Source organism: Corapipo altera, unplaced genomic scaffold (genome assembly GCF_003945725.1).
Source record: "Corapipo altera isolate COAL_440 unplaced genomic scaffold, ASM394572v1 68, whole genome shotgun sequence".
NCBI classification, from domain to species: domain Eukaryota; kingdom Metazoa; phylum Chordata; class Aves; order Passeriformes; family Pipridae; genus Corapipo; species Corapipo altera.
The window spans coordinates 1,714,197-1,729,530 of record NW_020884919.1 but is presented as its reverse complement, the minus strand read 5'-3'; the positions used below and the strand labels follow the sequence as shown (position 1 = coordinate 1,729,530).

Below are 15,334 nucleotides of genomic sequence, written 5' to 3'. Positions count from 1 at the left end.
GAGAACAGGGGACCTGCTGAGGGTCTACAAACCCCAGGAGAAGGTCTGTGGGTCATGTTGCTCTGCCAAGTGTGAACAAACAACAGCTGTGCCATGGCCAGGTGCCAGGAAAACCACCCAAGAACCTGGATTGGGGAACTGGTGATGTGGGACCACAAGGGTTAAGATGAAGACAAAAGCACCACTTGGAGAAACAGTGGCCCAGCTGCTCCTCCAGCACTTGGAGTTCTGGTAAAGACACCAAAAACCTACAAGAGCACCGAGAGGAACCACAGAGCTAGTTAAATATTAATTGGGAACACCCTTTCTGGACAGAGATTCCAAGTCACTGAAGGAGGAGTGGATCTGTTTGGCTCCTGGTGACTCAATTCTGGACCAGTGACCTACAAGGTGTATTTAAGCTCAGTAATCAGGAGCTCATCAATCTGACACATGGACTCACCAGCTGGAGAGACCAAAGGCTGCAACAAGACAAGTTCAGATGTCAAAGACAAGGGAGATTTTTAGGCATGAGGCTAATTAACCCCTCACTCCTGTAATTAGAGCATCTACAAACCTGCTTGGTCATGAGAAATGGGAAAGAAAGATCAGGGCAGCGCAAGGATGTCACAAGAATTAGGGAGATAAACAACTGCTGGGATTTCTGCCTGACTTCAGAGATGCAGTGAACACACAGACCTCAAGAGACCCAGAAGTGAGACAACTGGAGGCTCTCCTGCCTCAACTTCCAGCTGCATCCACGATGTCCCAGCGGTGGCAGACAACAGGCACATCCCTGGGCTGGGAATGAGCCTTTGCTGAACTCACAGCACAACCTGAGCACGTGAAACCTTCCAAAATTCACCTTTAGAGGCAAAGCAAAGCAAACCACACTTGTTTTCTTGCTCCAGCCTCCTCTTCCTCTGGCATTTTCGCGAAATAAGTTGGATAAGTAACCCACACTACACCCTAAAATATAATGTACAAGAGCCCAAAAGGCTGTTCAAGGGGAAGAATGACTCCCATTCAAATCACACCCCTCCTTCCCAGCCTGTAGCTCAGCACAATTATGCCCAAATCACACAAAGTGTTAATGAACTACCACACAAAGGCCATTTCCACTACGAGGCAATTACTTTTTTTTTTTTTAATTCAAAGAAAAAAAAATGGTATTTTAATAAATACTGCAGAAACATTAACCAAACATACAAAGTGACTTCAACAATTTAAAAAAAAAAAGTAATGAATGTCCTGCTTTATGACAGTTATAACTTATTTTTTTTCCACAATATTTAAATACAGAAAGAAGCACTTACCAGCTATTTTGTAATACTGCCCTAAGAGCACTGTTGCATCAGTTAAAAGCTTATTATGGTGGCAAAAACGTCTTTTTGTGGGAAATAACCAGAATGGGACTGGTTTTTTTTTTTTATTCTTTTCTCAGCTGAAACAAAGTGCCAGGAACACACACACACAGAACTGAGTTTTAATTAAGAGTTAATAATCATGGCAACCCTTCACCTTTGCACAAGTGAACGCAGCTTTTAACACTTCAAAAATGAAGCATCACCCTTGGGAATGAAATGCTTGTCCTCCACAAGCAGCAACCACACTGGGTAGAGCTTAAGAGTCTCCTTCTTTTGAGAGAAGTTTAGTGGGTCAGGGAGTTGCAAACACACTTTAAAAGGCTGATTTATTCAGTGGAACAACATTAAGCCAAAAGGAATTTGCCTCAACCGGTTCCCCCGTGTTCCATGACTGGTGTCTGGATACTTGTGGGTTCATTTGAAAGACTAAGGGCAGCATCCAGTTCCCACTGGGGACCCCTTAAGGCCTCACAGTTCTTCAGACCCCATTTCCTCACCCACCTGCAGCAGGAGATGGCTGCCCCTCCCAAAATGAAGAGCATCACCAAAGATGCCCTGGCTCTGCTGGCTCATTTGCAGATTTTTTTGGGGGGGTTCCTTTTGCAACCACATCCCAGAACAGCCCTTCTCTGCAGGGTTTATCCCAGGATTCCCCCCCGGCTCTCCAGCTCCTGCCAGGAGCACAGGAGGCTGGGGGGCTGCTTCCCCAGGTGGGCAGTAAGGCTTTAGGGAATTCTCCTGGTTGTAAAACCAAGGATCATTAGTCAATCCTAGCTCTTAGCACCTTGCACTGGGACCTACAGCGACGTACCCACACACAACACCACGACTGGAGGCCACGGCCACCCCACGCCACGACCACAGAGAGGAACAGCGAGCCAGAGTCCTGCAAGGGGGGCAGGAGCTGTGCCCCCACGCCCCCAAAATTCCATCCATTTCCACCTAGAATACTGGGAATCCTCCAACAGGTGTCTTCATCCCAAGCGTGGATCACACAAAACTCCAGACTCTTCCCACACAGCGTTTTCCTCCAGGTGACACGCGAGCCTCGGAATCCTCTCCATTTTCACAATGAGCTACTAAAAAAAAATTAGATCATATCCTTTGGAAAACCAACTAGAAGGTCACAGGGGTAAGTTCCTTAATGAGAAGGGCACGTTAATAACGTCTTCATTAAAAAAAAAAAAAAAACCCCAAACATTAAAGTATTATTTTAATGAAATCAAAGTGGTAGCATCCAGGAGCAGAGCGTTAATAAAAAGAAACGACCACTGTCCACGACATCTCTCCTTTGCAGTGTTGTTTTCCCATTCACTCTTCTCTCAGCAACATTCAAACATTTTGTTTCCCTTTTATTCTTTTGCTTTTTGGCATTTTCTTCAACGTGTCATTTCCTGATGCCACCTCAAAGAGCCTCTTTTTTTTTTTCTTCTAAGCACAGTCTCACCCACCAGGCGAAGTCTCCATTAAAGCCCCTCATTAAAACACCACGTGGCTTTTGTACTTCATTGAGCCTCCAACCAACCCCCTCCTGGACGTTCTCCTCCTCCTCCAGGGAAAATCCAAAGGTCCTTCACATCACTGTGCAACTCTTTGCTTTGTCCTTTCTCAAGTCTGTGGCCACTGTGGACAGTTCTGGCCTGCCGGGCATGTGTGAGATTCGCTTTGTCGCCCTCTGCGATTTGTTCCGTTTCACGTTTTTGTTTGTTTTGTTCACACAAGCCAAGGTGGCGACGTGAAAAATGTCTCTGACGCTGTTTTCTGACTGTAAGGCTGAGCATTCGATGTACGTGGCTGCTCCAATCTGCTTGGCCATATTTGCACCCTGAGGGGAAACAAAGAAAGAAAACAAAAAACATGTGATCAATACTAAGGTTCTGAGGGAGCCAAAGCAAAGCTCATAATTACTTTGCAGAGCTTTTTTGGGGTTTTTTTTTGGTGAAAACCAAAGCCAAGTCTCCAGCAGCTAATTTTGCAAAATAAACAGTTTTGCTTCCCAGGATGAGCTGAACGATTATCCAACCATTTAGACAGAAACTGGAAGAGGAGAGAAACTCTTGCAAACAAGAACAAAAAGCCTAAAGAGTCTTAGTCTGGCCTATTTAGCACTTTCACCTTTAGCAATATCACCTTAACATGTGATCAATACTAAGATTTGGAGGGAGCCAAATCAAATCTCATAATTCCTTTCCAGTGCTGGGGTTTTTTTTGGTGAAAACCAAAGCCAAAGCTCCAGCAGCTAATTTTGCAAAATAAAATAATTGTGAGTTTTGCTTCCCAGGATGAGCTGAACGATTATCCAACCATTTAGACAGAAACTGGAAGAGGAGAGAAACTCAGTGACTTGCAAACAAGTGCAAAAAGCCTAAAGAGTCTTAGTGGGGCCTCTTTAGCAGTTTCACCTCAACTTCAGTCCATGAATTACATGCTCCTGGAAAAGGTCTGGAGCTGGCAGCTCCCAGATTTAAGCCTATCTCTAAGGAAAAAATGGATTCTGGGCCTTAAGGAATAACCAGCTGCCCCTGTTAAAGCAAAGTTCATCGGGAAATGTGCTGTGGGCTCAGGGATGGTTCTATCAACTTCTAGCCAGGGAATAGGGAAAAGAAGGAAAAAAAAGACATTAGGGGTTAGAGGAGCCCTTCTTTTTTGAGTTTGAGGGCACTAAAAGTCAAAGCAGGGATGTTTGTTCCAGCAGCACAAGGAAAACAACACGTGACACCCACAGATGACAATGACCCAATATCCTGTTGTGGATTTTGCTCCTGGGACACAATACAGCATTATGTGAAAAAATGGAGTTGTCTCAGTGGAATTTTACTTCTGGGGGATGAATCTTTGGTGAAGTTATGAAATCCAACCACATCCTTGACGTGCCACTCCTCACATATTCACGGGCACGAGCTGGTCCAACCCCTCCTCTTTGTTCTTTGCCAGGCTGATGGCATCAGCCTCATCAGATCCAGTTGTCAATCCTCACTATTTACCCTGCAGTGATGCAGCCACTTTATCAATTTGAAGTGGGAGTGGTTGATAAAGGAGTATTGGCTTGTAGGACAAGCCCTCCCCACAGTCAAACACCTCAGCTCCTACCAACCCACGCCGTGGAGCCTCAGCAGTGTTTGCTCAGGTGTAGCTCAGTGGAAGTGGGTAACACACAGGAGGAGGGTGTCACCACCAGGCCTTTATCATCCCAGTGCTTCCTTATGAGCTCCAGAGGAATGGGAAAGCCCCACTAAGCTCTCTGATCCCGTGTGGACTTAGCCAGGGGAGGGAATTTAAGATTAAGCCGTGTCTCGACCCCGGAGGACCCAGCGCGGGAGTGTTGGGTTTGTTTCGTGCCACCAGGAATTTGGCAGCCACAAAATACACCAAACACTGCTCAGTCCAAGCTTTTGCTTACAAAGACTGGAGAGGAAATTATGGGCTTCCCTGGAACACATACAATTTTCCCTTTGGATGCCAAGGAATAGCTCCTGGCTCAGCCCTTGGTCTTCAGCTGACTCCTTTTCCTCAGGGGTACAGGCTGAGCTGGGACTCCAGGGGTGAATCAACCTCCAGGGAAAAAATTCCACCTGCCAGCAGATTTTTGATCACTCTCTGATCACTCAAGGGGTGAGACTCGGTGATTTTACTGAAGTACTGCAATTTCTCAATTTAAACATGCTGCAGGAGCAGCAGTAGCGATCCCATATTAGGAGCTGTTGGTTTGGGAATCTCAGATTGTGAATAAAACATCAAAAACTGGTTGATAGCACAGGATAAAGACACTGAAGTGGCTTCTGGAGGTACCACTCTCCCTCCTACAGGGTGTATCTGTCACCACCACTGTGATTCAGCTGCAGTGATCACACACATGTGAGTAATAAAGGCAAGTTGACCTCAGAGCCCAGTTTTCCCATTCCTGCTCTCCCACGACCTGATTCCTTTCCCTTTCACCTCAGTTTATCTCTCTCCCAATAGCTCCAGACTTCTCACTTCCACAGCAGCTCAGAACACTTTCAAGAATTAAGGTGCTTTCTGGCTTTGCTGCCACCTTCAGAGGGGTCTACGAGGTGCCTCCCCAGGTATTTCAAGGTATCAAGATTTTAAAGGGGACAGATTAGATGCAAACACTTGTCGTGATGACAAGTCAAATGAATGACATTCAAACCTAAGACATTTTGGGCAATCTTACCAATCTGTCAGTAAATAAGATGTGTCAGCTCTCGGTTCCTTTTTGGTGGTCCTCAGGGGCAGAATGAGTTAAGTTTATCTACAATTCATTTAAAAATCTCTTTGCAATCAATAAGGCTACAATCTTATGGTGTTTAAAGCTATGATGTGTTGTGGGGCTGCAGGATTTCCTGCTGCATCCAATCTGTGGGCAGCCTTGGCCTTTGCTCATCCCTTTCAAATTCACCTCCTAGAGCACATCCACTTTCTAGGATGTCAACAAGGAGGGGAGAAATTGTTCCTAGAGATGGTTACAGTGACAGAAAAGGGGTTTATCTTCCACCCTTAAGTCCAAGGAAGGCTGTGGCACACACCTGGTCGTAGGACACGGGGGTCTGCCTGTGGTTGGAGAGCTCCACCAGCGTGGTGACATCCGTGCGCAGATCCGACTTGCAGCCCACCAGGAGCATCTTGGTGTTGGGGCAAAACTCCTGGATTTCACCTTTCCACTGTAAAATTAAGTCGTTGTTGTTGTTATAAGCCAGGTAGTTAAATGTTTAAATCCACAAGCAGCAATAGATAGGAGATGAAGTTTAATAAGCCATGACATCCCCCACAAAAATATTCTCACATAATTGTTCTGCCTCGGAGCTGGTTTCTGAAGGCACCAGCTCCAGCACGACCCAGCCAGGGATGAAATCTCAGTATCTCACACACTCATTCATTCCACTGACTTACTAAGCAAGAGGAAATGAGATTATTTACCTACATGAGTAAAGGTTTGCTGACCTGTTGCTTCTCACACCCAGCCAGAGACATTTGATATCTGGTGTCACCACGTTCGGTGGCTCCTCAAGAGCTACCACAAAATAAGCACTGCTAAATATTGGCTCATGGTTAAATCCTCACACCCAAACCAGCACAAATCTGTCAAAGGTTCAACCTGTGAACCATCAAAAAGCCCTTCAAACAGAACTTGTGATATATCCTTTGTTTTTCTCCCTCTCTACAAAGTCATTCTGAGAACACCAGAGAGCCAAAAATTCAGCAGCATAATGAGAACAGATGAGAATCCCTAATAGGTTAAAAACACAAGAAAGTCGAAGATTTCACAGCATAACCTGATCAGATGATAATCCCTAAAATCTAAGGTTATAATTCGGGTTTAAAAGCATATTAAGAAAAATTTACACAATGAGGCAACCTTAGAGTAACCAACATTATCAGAGACAATAAAAATACAGTTCTGGATGGTTCTTGGCACAGTTTGTAGCTGAGAGAATAGTTTTTAAGCATTTTCTGTAGGCTATTCAGAGCATTGTATGCCACTTTATCCCAGTGAGACAAGAACCACTGGCCCCAGCTACAGAAAAAAGAGGAACTTCAGGTCATTAAACCTTAAAAAACAGTGCAAAGTTGAGTCATGCTCAGCAAGGGGAGCACCAGGACCACCTCGAACACAGAGCCTGATTATCAAAATTCAGTGTTTTCCCTCATGGAAAGTCTGACTCTGAATCTTGGGTCACTGAGATTGTATTTCCATGCCACTGCTTGGTCTGCTGGTGGCTTCCAGAGGGATTTGTCACTGGCTGAGGAATTATGTAAAGCCATGGCAGGACTCCAAACCCTTGGCTGGCACGTTTTAACCACCTGTACAACATGGCCAAGTTTCTCAATCCTGTCTCCTACAGGAGCATCATGTGAGAGACAATTCCTTGCTGCACCTCACACCACCCTCACCAACTCCCTGCTGTCTAAGGGCTGAGGAATGAGAATTTCCTTCAGCCCTCAACATCCATTAGTAGAGCCTTTGTTTCCAATTAATTCACCCCTTTCAAACAAACTGAGCTGGAATTCCAGCCCTGCAAAGCACTGCCCCAAAGAAACAAAGTGAAGTTTCCAGTGGAGGAACAGCAGCACTGATTTAAAGACAGCTTCTCCGACAGTTTTATGCTCAGATGTTTCCCAAAACTTGCCTTTTTTAGGACACTGTCAAGAGTTTCTGGCCTACTGATGTCAAAGCAGATCAGGACAGCATCAGAATCTGGGTAGGAGAGGGGACGGACGTTGTCATAATAAGGAGACCCTGCAGAGAAACAAATAACATTTTTATTAGTTTATATTTTATTTTCTGCACCTACTCAAGCTTATTCAGAAAGTTTAGAGAAGTTTTCAGTTAAACTCTTTAATAGCACCCAGCTATTTTTTTTCTCCAACAGAACAGTATTCCCCAAACACTCATCATTGTTCATTTTCCCCACTTTCCTATTGTTTCTCACCTCCAAAAGCAGCAGCTTTCCCAAGTAATTCAGAGTGATGGCACCCCAGTGATCCATCTCCCACCAAAAGCCTCCCAACAACAAGGAGAGGGAAATAGGGTCAGCCTAAGTTTAAGTCCCAGCATTAACCTGCAGGGATTGGACTTGGGAGAACAAATCCTTGAACTCCGAAAGGCTTTTTCAAAGGAGATTTGCCACACTTGTGCTCTCATGGAAAAACAAAAACCACATAAAGCTTTGAAATTCAGCAGTTTTGATTTGTCTAACAGTTAATTTAAAACAAACAGCTCCAAGGGCAAAAAAGCATTGTTAGTTGTCATGGATATTGGGAATTTTTAGACGAAATTCTTGCTTCCAATTAAAGCATTTATTGCAGGAGTCCAGCAGGAAGGAATCCCAGTCCTGTAGGCAGGCAAGTTGTCTGTCACAAAAAGCCTCATTAATCTGTAAACCAATAAATGCTTGCAATAAATGTTTATGATTAGCCCATAAACCGGATTTTTATCAAGGAGATCAAAGCTAATTTAGTGATCTGGGGGAACAGATGCAGGCACAATATTGCACTTTGGGCATGTTTTACTTGCAGAGCTGGGAAGGGTTTTCTTCAAGAATGCTCAGGATGTGCAGAGTTACAAATACATCAGAAATGCCATTTTAATCAGCTGGTGAATCTGGCAACAGGTTTGGGGAAATAAAATCTTCCTTTTTTTTTTCCCCCTAAGAAAGAGGAAACCAGCATCTGGTTTGGCCTTAAGTCTGCTGTGCTTCACCACCTGAGGAGAACATATTTCTGATTTAAAAAGGTGCTTAAACCAGTTAAGTGGCTCAACAGGGCAAGAGCCTGGGCTTTAAAATGCATGCCTGGAACTTAAAACTCATAACACACCCTTATTTCTGTAATTTTTCTTTTTCTCACCAGCCTACAACCCAGCAGAGAACACACTCAACAAAAACACAGCTTCTGGGGGGTTATCAGCTAATTATGCCACCAATTTCCCAGCTCTCTGGGACTAATTGGCTGGAAGGCCTCAGAGGCTGAGGGATTAGGGAAATTCTTCGAGTTTTTAAGTGACAGGCAGTTGCACAAGGCAGAGCAGGGGATGGTGTGAACAGTATGACTTCAGTTGGGCAGCTTCTACAGCACGGAAAGGAGTCAAGAATCCCAGGAATGTTGTTTTTGAAGTGAAGGGTAACACATGGGGAATGAAGCCTTACCAAACTAGGTAGCAGAAGGTAATTTGTTGCACGAGGCTGTTTTATTCAAATGCTCATCTTCATAAATGATGTCAAGCTGACAAAGAGGCAGCTGTCAAGAATTGCTCTTCACACCACAGTTAACTGAATTCATCCCTAAATGACATGTTGGGGACAACTCTGAGGGAGGTGACCCGTAGTAAACTACTCACTGGAGCTCAGCTCCGCTCCCAGGGACTATCAATAAGCATTTTCCCTGCTAATTACTCTCCAGCTATCTCCAGCACTGCTATTACAGCTCCATCCTGCAGCCCCAGGGCCAAGTTATTCCTCCTGAAGCCCCAGGGCCAAGGGATGTGCCCTGGACAGAGGAACTGCAGGACAATGTGCCATAAACTGGCCAAAGCCCAGCCCATCTCCACGCTGAGCTCCAGCATGTAAGGGCAGGATGGAAGAGCTTTAATGCCAAGTGGTTGCTGGTTGGAAAGGAGGCTCAAAAAAAAAAAAAAAAAAAAAGCCTCACCCAGAAACTAATTCCTCAGACACATACCTATCTCCTCACTCAGCAGGCTCCAGGGATACAACACACCATATATGTCCACCAGCATGTATTTATGTATACACAGAGTCACCACCTCCAGCCCTGAGACTCCTTCCCACCCCGTCAGCTGGAGCTTTGAGGGTTTTGCTCCTCAGCTTTTCCCTCTGGAGCTCTCCTGGTAAAGATGCTGAGCTGGGATAAATGTATTTTTCAAGGCCAAGAGGAATATCCAACACCTTTTCTCTGGCAGAACAAACAGGAACCGTTTAAACTACTCGGGCTGCAGGATCCACAAAGGAAATTTCCTGCTCTCATTCAGCAGCAATAACTGAGCCTTTATTGCTGTGCAAATAAAAGAGGGGCTGCAGCTCTCACTGTGCAGGCCTATTCAGGCTGGCATTTCATCCCAGAGAAACCCTCAGAAGGCAGGAATGCCAGGAATGAGGCTCACTCAAGTCTGAACAGACAACTCCAGCTCGCTCTTTTTCATGTTGAGCTTGCAGAGTTGAAGCCCTGCCAACCCTCGAAAACAGAAGGAAAATGTAGGGCTGGAGCAGTGGTGTTTGTGGAGAAAAAAAACAAAGAAAAATCAGCCTATTTGTTTTTGGGATCCTGCTCCTACAAAATAAAACGTTTTTGGCGAGGACGACACGGGTGATTTTTCAGTTTTAGCAAGGAATTGCTGATAGTTCATCTCCCTCTGTGCTGGGAGTCTATCCCAGCTGCAACCTTCCTTTTTTTATTCGTTTGGCAGCTTAAATAACTTAAGGCAAAATACTTGAAACATTAAGAATGATCTACTTTTGAACCCTTACGTTTCGTGCAAAGTCCAACATAAATTCAGCTTTTAAACTGAAATCAAACCCCTCCCCAGCAATGTTGGTCTTGAGCAGATACCAAGCTTAGGCTTAAATGTTGCTATCTTAATAAATAACAGAATTATATCATTACTAGCTAGAGAATACTGAATTTTTTGGTGGTTTAGCACTGCTCTAAGATGCTAAATCAGGGAGAGCTGTTTGTCTGGAGGATCCAAAGCCACCAGCAGCTCCAAGCAGGAGGTTCAGCCCCACATCCCACCACTTGCCCATGGGCCTTGAGGGAAGTGATGCTCAGTAACAGGCAAGACTTTCCTATTTCCACACCACCAGGCTTCAGGTCTTTGTAGCCTTTTGGAGCCCAGTCAAGTGAAAGAACAACAGATGAGCAGCAGCATTTTCACTCCCAAACCCTTGGGCTCACTTAATTATCAGCTCCAGAGAAAACACATCAAACACACAGTGGCTGCTCCAAGGAGCTGATTCACTGCTGCTGGTTTTCCTCCTTCCAAAAAAACTTGGCTGGTCTGGAGTTCAGGTGATTTTTCTGGGCTATCACAGAACCTGTGATCTCCAAGCACACGAGGATCACAAAATCCAGGGCATCTTCAGCGTTCTCATCAAAGAAAACAGGACTTTGGGAGGTGACTTGATTTTAATGCCAATTAAAATTAAAAAAACAATAAAAAATAAGAAAACTAGTTACTGTTACTCTGCCATTAAAATAAGAAAATCACATGGTTCAACTTCCAAGTGGAACTGGAAGGCAGAGGAAGAAACTGGATATTTCTTTTAAAGTGGTTACTGCCAGGGAACTTTGGGAATTAGGAACTTTAATTCCTCTAAGTTTCAGTCTCGGGAAAGAGAGACAGTACAAACTTCATAATTAATATTCTGCTTCTCTATGGACACTGAGTACACTGTATACATCCAAATCCCAGCAAAGCCAACTTGACTTAAAGCTCCAAGGTCCTTCTGGATTTAATTACCTGCTAATCCCCAGCAGTGCCCAAGTATTTCTGGCCCTGTTGTGAATTATTTTATTGGAGTATCCAGTGCAGTTTCCACGGTTCAAGCAATAAAAAAAGCCCTAAAATACATTTTAGGGAGACCCAGGTATGAATACCTAATTAATGCATGTGATTCCTATGCCACAGCTGCTGTTGTCCCAGTAAGAAATATAAATATCACTTTCAATGGAAAAAGCCAAAAAACTTGGTAATTAGATTAGACCATGACAGATAAAGATAGATGACTAATAGAGAAGTGGTCCACTACTGTGCAAGTACAAAATGAAGCTTTAACCTGGAGAAATTCTAACATTGTACCTCCCAAAACAAGCCCACAGCTCCCAAACAGCTCAAAACTACCACATGTTACCACAGAGTGGAATAATTTATGGTGCAGGGAGATTGCAACCAGACATTCCTGCTTTGAGAGGAGGCTTGGTAGTCCAAAACCCAATTGAAATTCAAGTTGGCAAGTGCTTCCCTTAATGCTGTGGCTAATTTAAATCCTTCTAATGACTTGCAGAACTAGACAGTACCAGAAAACATTTGAATAATGAACCTTCCCATTCCACTCTTTACTTGGAAGAGTGTGTTGTGTCTTGGATATGCCCATAGCAATATGAGACAACAACAGCTTCCCAATAAATTGCCAGTCAGCTCTAAACTTTCCTATCAGCTGCATGACTCCTAAATTTTGTACCTAAGGGTCCTCTAGTAACAAAACACATTGTTATTATACAATAAAGAATTATAAACAGCAGGGCCTGTTCTCACCCTGACACAAGGCTGTTTTAACCCACAGCTTTTCTCATTTTCCCAGTGAGCAAAAAAAAAAAGTTGCAAGTCAAATATATCCTTCCAAAGGATTCACTGCAAAACCCAATTTTAATTCAAGGAAGGGAATAAAAGGTAAGGTAGCCTGTTAGATGCTCCCAGTTGGAAAAGAGTTAAAGAAAAGATGGATAATAAGTACTTAAAAGTATCTGCAATGTATTGCAATCAAATACCATCTTTCCCCCTCTTTCAAGAGATCCTGAAGCACCTCACCCTGACTCCAGCCAGGTTGCAATGGCCATGATCTTCCATTAGCACTTGGCAGTCAATCAGTCATATTTCTAAGTTAATTAGACCCAGCCCTGCTTCAAAAACGTCATTCAGACATATATTCTAATTCAGCAGAGGACCAGGACAAAGACTTGTAAAAATTAAATTACCAAGACTTGAAGATAATGCTAAAACACTATCTTATCTCCTGCTGGCTCTTATCTGCTGATGTGATTTTGCTCTGGGTTAATGGGTTTGGGGACTGCTGCTTCCTGCAGATGGTGAGAAGGGATGTTTATGGAGACAAAATTCCTCATCCAGAGTCCCCCAGGCAAAGGATCCACTCAGCAACACTTTATAAGACCAAGTATTGGCTTTTTCAAATATTTCCTCTTCGTTTTTGGATGCCAGACAAATTACCCACTTGATCTCAAGCTTCTGACTCAACCAAATTTTCTGTTAGTTCAGGACAGTCCCAAGAGGACAAAAGGCTGCCAAGGTGTTCCTTCCACTGCATTTGCCTTTTGAAGTGCTATGGAATATTTCATTACATGGGTGTCTCCAGCCTTTGACAACCAGATCCCAAACCTTCCCAAGTCAAACAGCTTCACCTGTGTATTTTAACAGCTAAAGATAAAATTTTCCAAAATAACCATTAATTTTTAATAAGCCCTCACTCCACGGTAAAGCCAGCTTAGTAATGAGGATGAAAGCTCAAACCAGACACACTCTGGAAGTCTGCAAGTCTCACTTGGCATAAGATGAAGAAAAAAAAAATCAGCTCAGAGCCACGCTGATACTGGCTGTGCGCTGAGACTGCCTTTTCCCAGTAATCGTGTTGCAAGAATTTGGAATCATTTCCTCAAGAGCACGAGGAAAGCCAACCCGCCTCCTGAACTCCTTTTTTTAAAGAGGGATTAACATTTTCATTTCTGGTAAGAGAACTGCTGTCACATTTAGCAGAAATTGCTGGCTCCAAATTCAGCATCAACGAGCCACCGCCACGGGCTGCCTGAAGAAGAAAGGGGGTTGTGTGTCCTGGCAGGTTCCTCCGGGCTTTTTTTCCCAATCAGTTCTGTGGATAATGATGCTCCCACACCTCTGTTTAGGGTTCATGGTGTCACTCACCCCTGGACACCTCAGAGTTCTCAGTTATCCAGAGCAGAGACACCCTGGCTGCCCACGCTCCTCTGCAGCAAGTTTAGGGTGCATCCTCATCCCCCTGGCTCTAAGTTCAGTCCGAATTATCAAGATCTAGGAGAGTTCATGTCTTAACATGTCTTAACATGTCTTAACATGTCTTAACATGTCTTAACATGTCAACTGAGACAGCCAAGCACTAAAAACCTCAAGCTTTGAGGCAGGAGAGCCAGTTTTTGGCACGGTCACTTGAAGGTGCAACCGGAAAAACGAAGAGGACCTTCAGCATTTATTTCATTATGTAGAAGAGGATGGTTCCTTCTGCATCCTAGAGGAACAGGGATAACAGAGGAACAGGGGATAAAGGCTAAAGGCTTTCCCTAAAAAAGCCTTTCCTGCCCTTAAAGACTTTCTAAAACATCGTGGGAGGGAAAAAAAAAAAAAAAAAAAAGTCCTGTATTTTGTAAAACACCAAGTAGGCATTAAGGAGGCCACAAGGAGCTCCAGGGCGAGCTGATGTCATTTGCCATCACCATAAAAAACACCTTTTCACTCTCCTACGAGGGTTTCCAGGCAGCAGCGGAGCGAAGGTGCCGCCGGAGCTGCCCGGCTGAGCTCGCCGCAGGCAGGTGAGGACACAAACCCTGCAATGCTGACGAATCGTCCACACCCTCAGCCAAGTATATCCTTAAACTACATCCTGGATTTTTTTTGTTTTTTATAAAAAAGCACCCAGGAGCAGCTGGATGCGGAGAGGGCGAGGGGCTGCGGGAGCTGCGGATCTTCCCCCCCCCAACCCCCCAAATTCCCGGGATGCGAAGGGAGCGCTCACCCGAGGTGTCCCAGAGGCTGAGCTCGATGCGCTGCGTGTCGATCTCGAAGCTCGCCGTGTAGTTCTCGAACACGGTGGGGACGTAGCTCTGCCGGGAGACAGCGCAGGGTCAGCCCGCCAGCATGGACCGATCCCAACCCCGACCCCAATCCCGATCCCATCCCGGCTCCAGCTCCAAGCCCGGTGCCGTCCCTCTCACCTCGGGGAAGCAATCCTTGGCGAAGACGTGGAGCAGCGCGGTCTTCCCGCACTGGCTGTCCCCCACCACCACGATCTTGCACTTCACGTTCTGGTTGGGATCCATCACCGCCTTGCTCGATAACTTCTGGCTCGCTCTTCTTTCCTTCATTGATCTCCGCTTAGTCCCTCGGCCGGCCACGACAGAAGAGGGGAGGGAAAAAAAAAAAAAAAAAAAAACAAACCAAAAACCCACCCCCGCACAAAAGGGTTTCCCCCAAAAAAAAAAAAAAAAAAATTAATTTAAAAAAAAAAGTGCCGAGCTGGAGGTGGCAGAGCCGCGGAGGCGCCGCCGCCGCTGCTCCCGCCCGCCCGCCGGTCCCGCGCTCACTGCTTTGTCCCCCCGCCGCACGCCCCCATTTATAGCCTCGCGCCCGCCAATCACCGCCCGCCGCTCGCGCGGGCCACGCCCCCCTCCGCCGCGCGCCGCCGGAGCACAGCGCCCCCTGGGGGACCCGCGCGGCGGGGCAGCCCCTCGGTGAAGGGGAGGGCGGCGCGGGGAGCGGCGGGACAATAAAGGGCGGTTTTGTGGCGTTCTTTTTAAATTTTAGACAGGCCGTCCTTAAATGTCAGCGCTACGGTTGGGAATCTGCGGTATGTGGGGCTGTGTGGCCTCCAGAGGGGCGGACAGGTGGTCCAGGGTCCCTCTCAGGGTGGTCCAGTGCCTCAGGCTGGGATGAGGAGGGATGAGAGGAGACATGAGGAGAGATGATGAGAACCGAGAAGGAATGAGAAGAACTG

The 15,334-nt window shown here is 45.5% G+C and overlaps 1 protein-coding gene across 1 annotated transcript; it reads right to left on the bottom strand.

The window, feature by feature from the left end:
• Positions 1 to 1,427: 1,427 nt before the first annotated feature.
• Positions 1,428 to 14,795, bottom strand: RND3 (Rho family GTPase 3). The gene is made up of 5 exons (XM_027656310.1): positions 14,556 to 14,795; positions 14,357 to 14,444; positions 7,475 to 7,584; positions 5,873 to 6,007; positions 1,428 to 3,171 (listed from the first exon to the last, which is right to left on the bottom strand). The coding sequence occupies exons 1-5, from the start codon at positions 14,703 to 14,705 to the stop codon at positions 2,920 to 2,922; spliced, it is 735 nt and encodes a 244-aa protein (XP_027512111.1). The 5' UTR covers positions 14,706 to 14,795; the 3' UTR covers positions 1,428 to 2,919.
• Positions 14,796 to 15,334: the final 539 nt, after the last annotated feature.

Coding starts and splice junctions, on each gene's coding strand:
- RND3 (XM_027656310.1), bottom strand. CDS start 14,705: ATGAAGGAAAGAAGAGCGAGCCAGAAGTTATCGAGCAAGGCGGTGATG. Junction 14,445..14,555: donor CCAAGGATTGCTTCCCCGAG/GTGAGAGGGACG, acceptor GTCTCCCGGCAG/AGCTACGTCCCCACCGTGTT. Junction 6,008..7,474: donor TTGACAGTGTCCTAAAAAAG/GCAAGTTTTGGG, acceptor TTAATTTTACAG/TGGAAAGGTGAAATCCAGGA.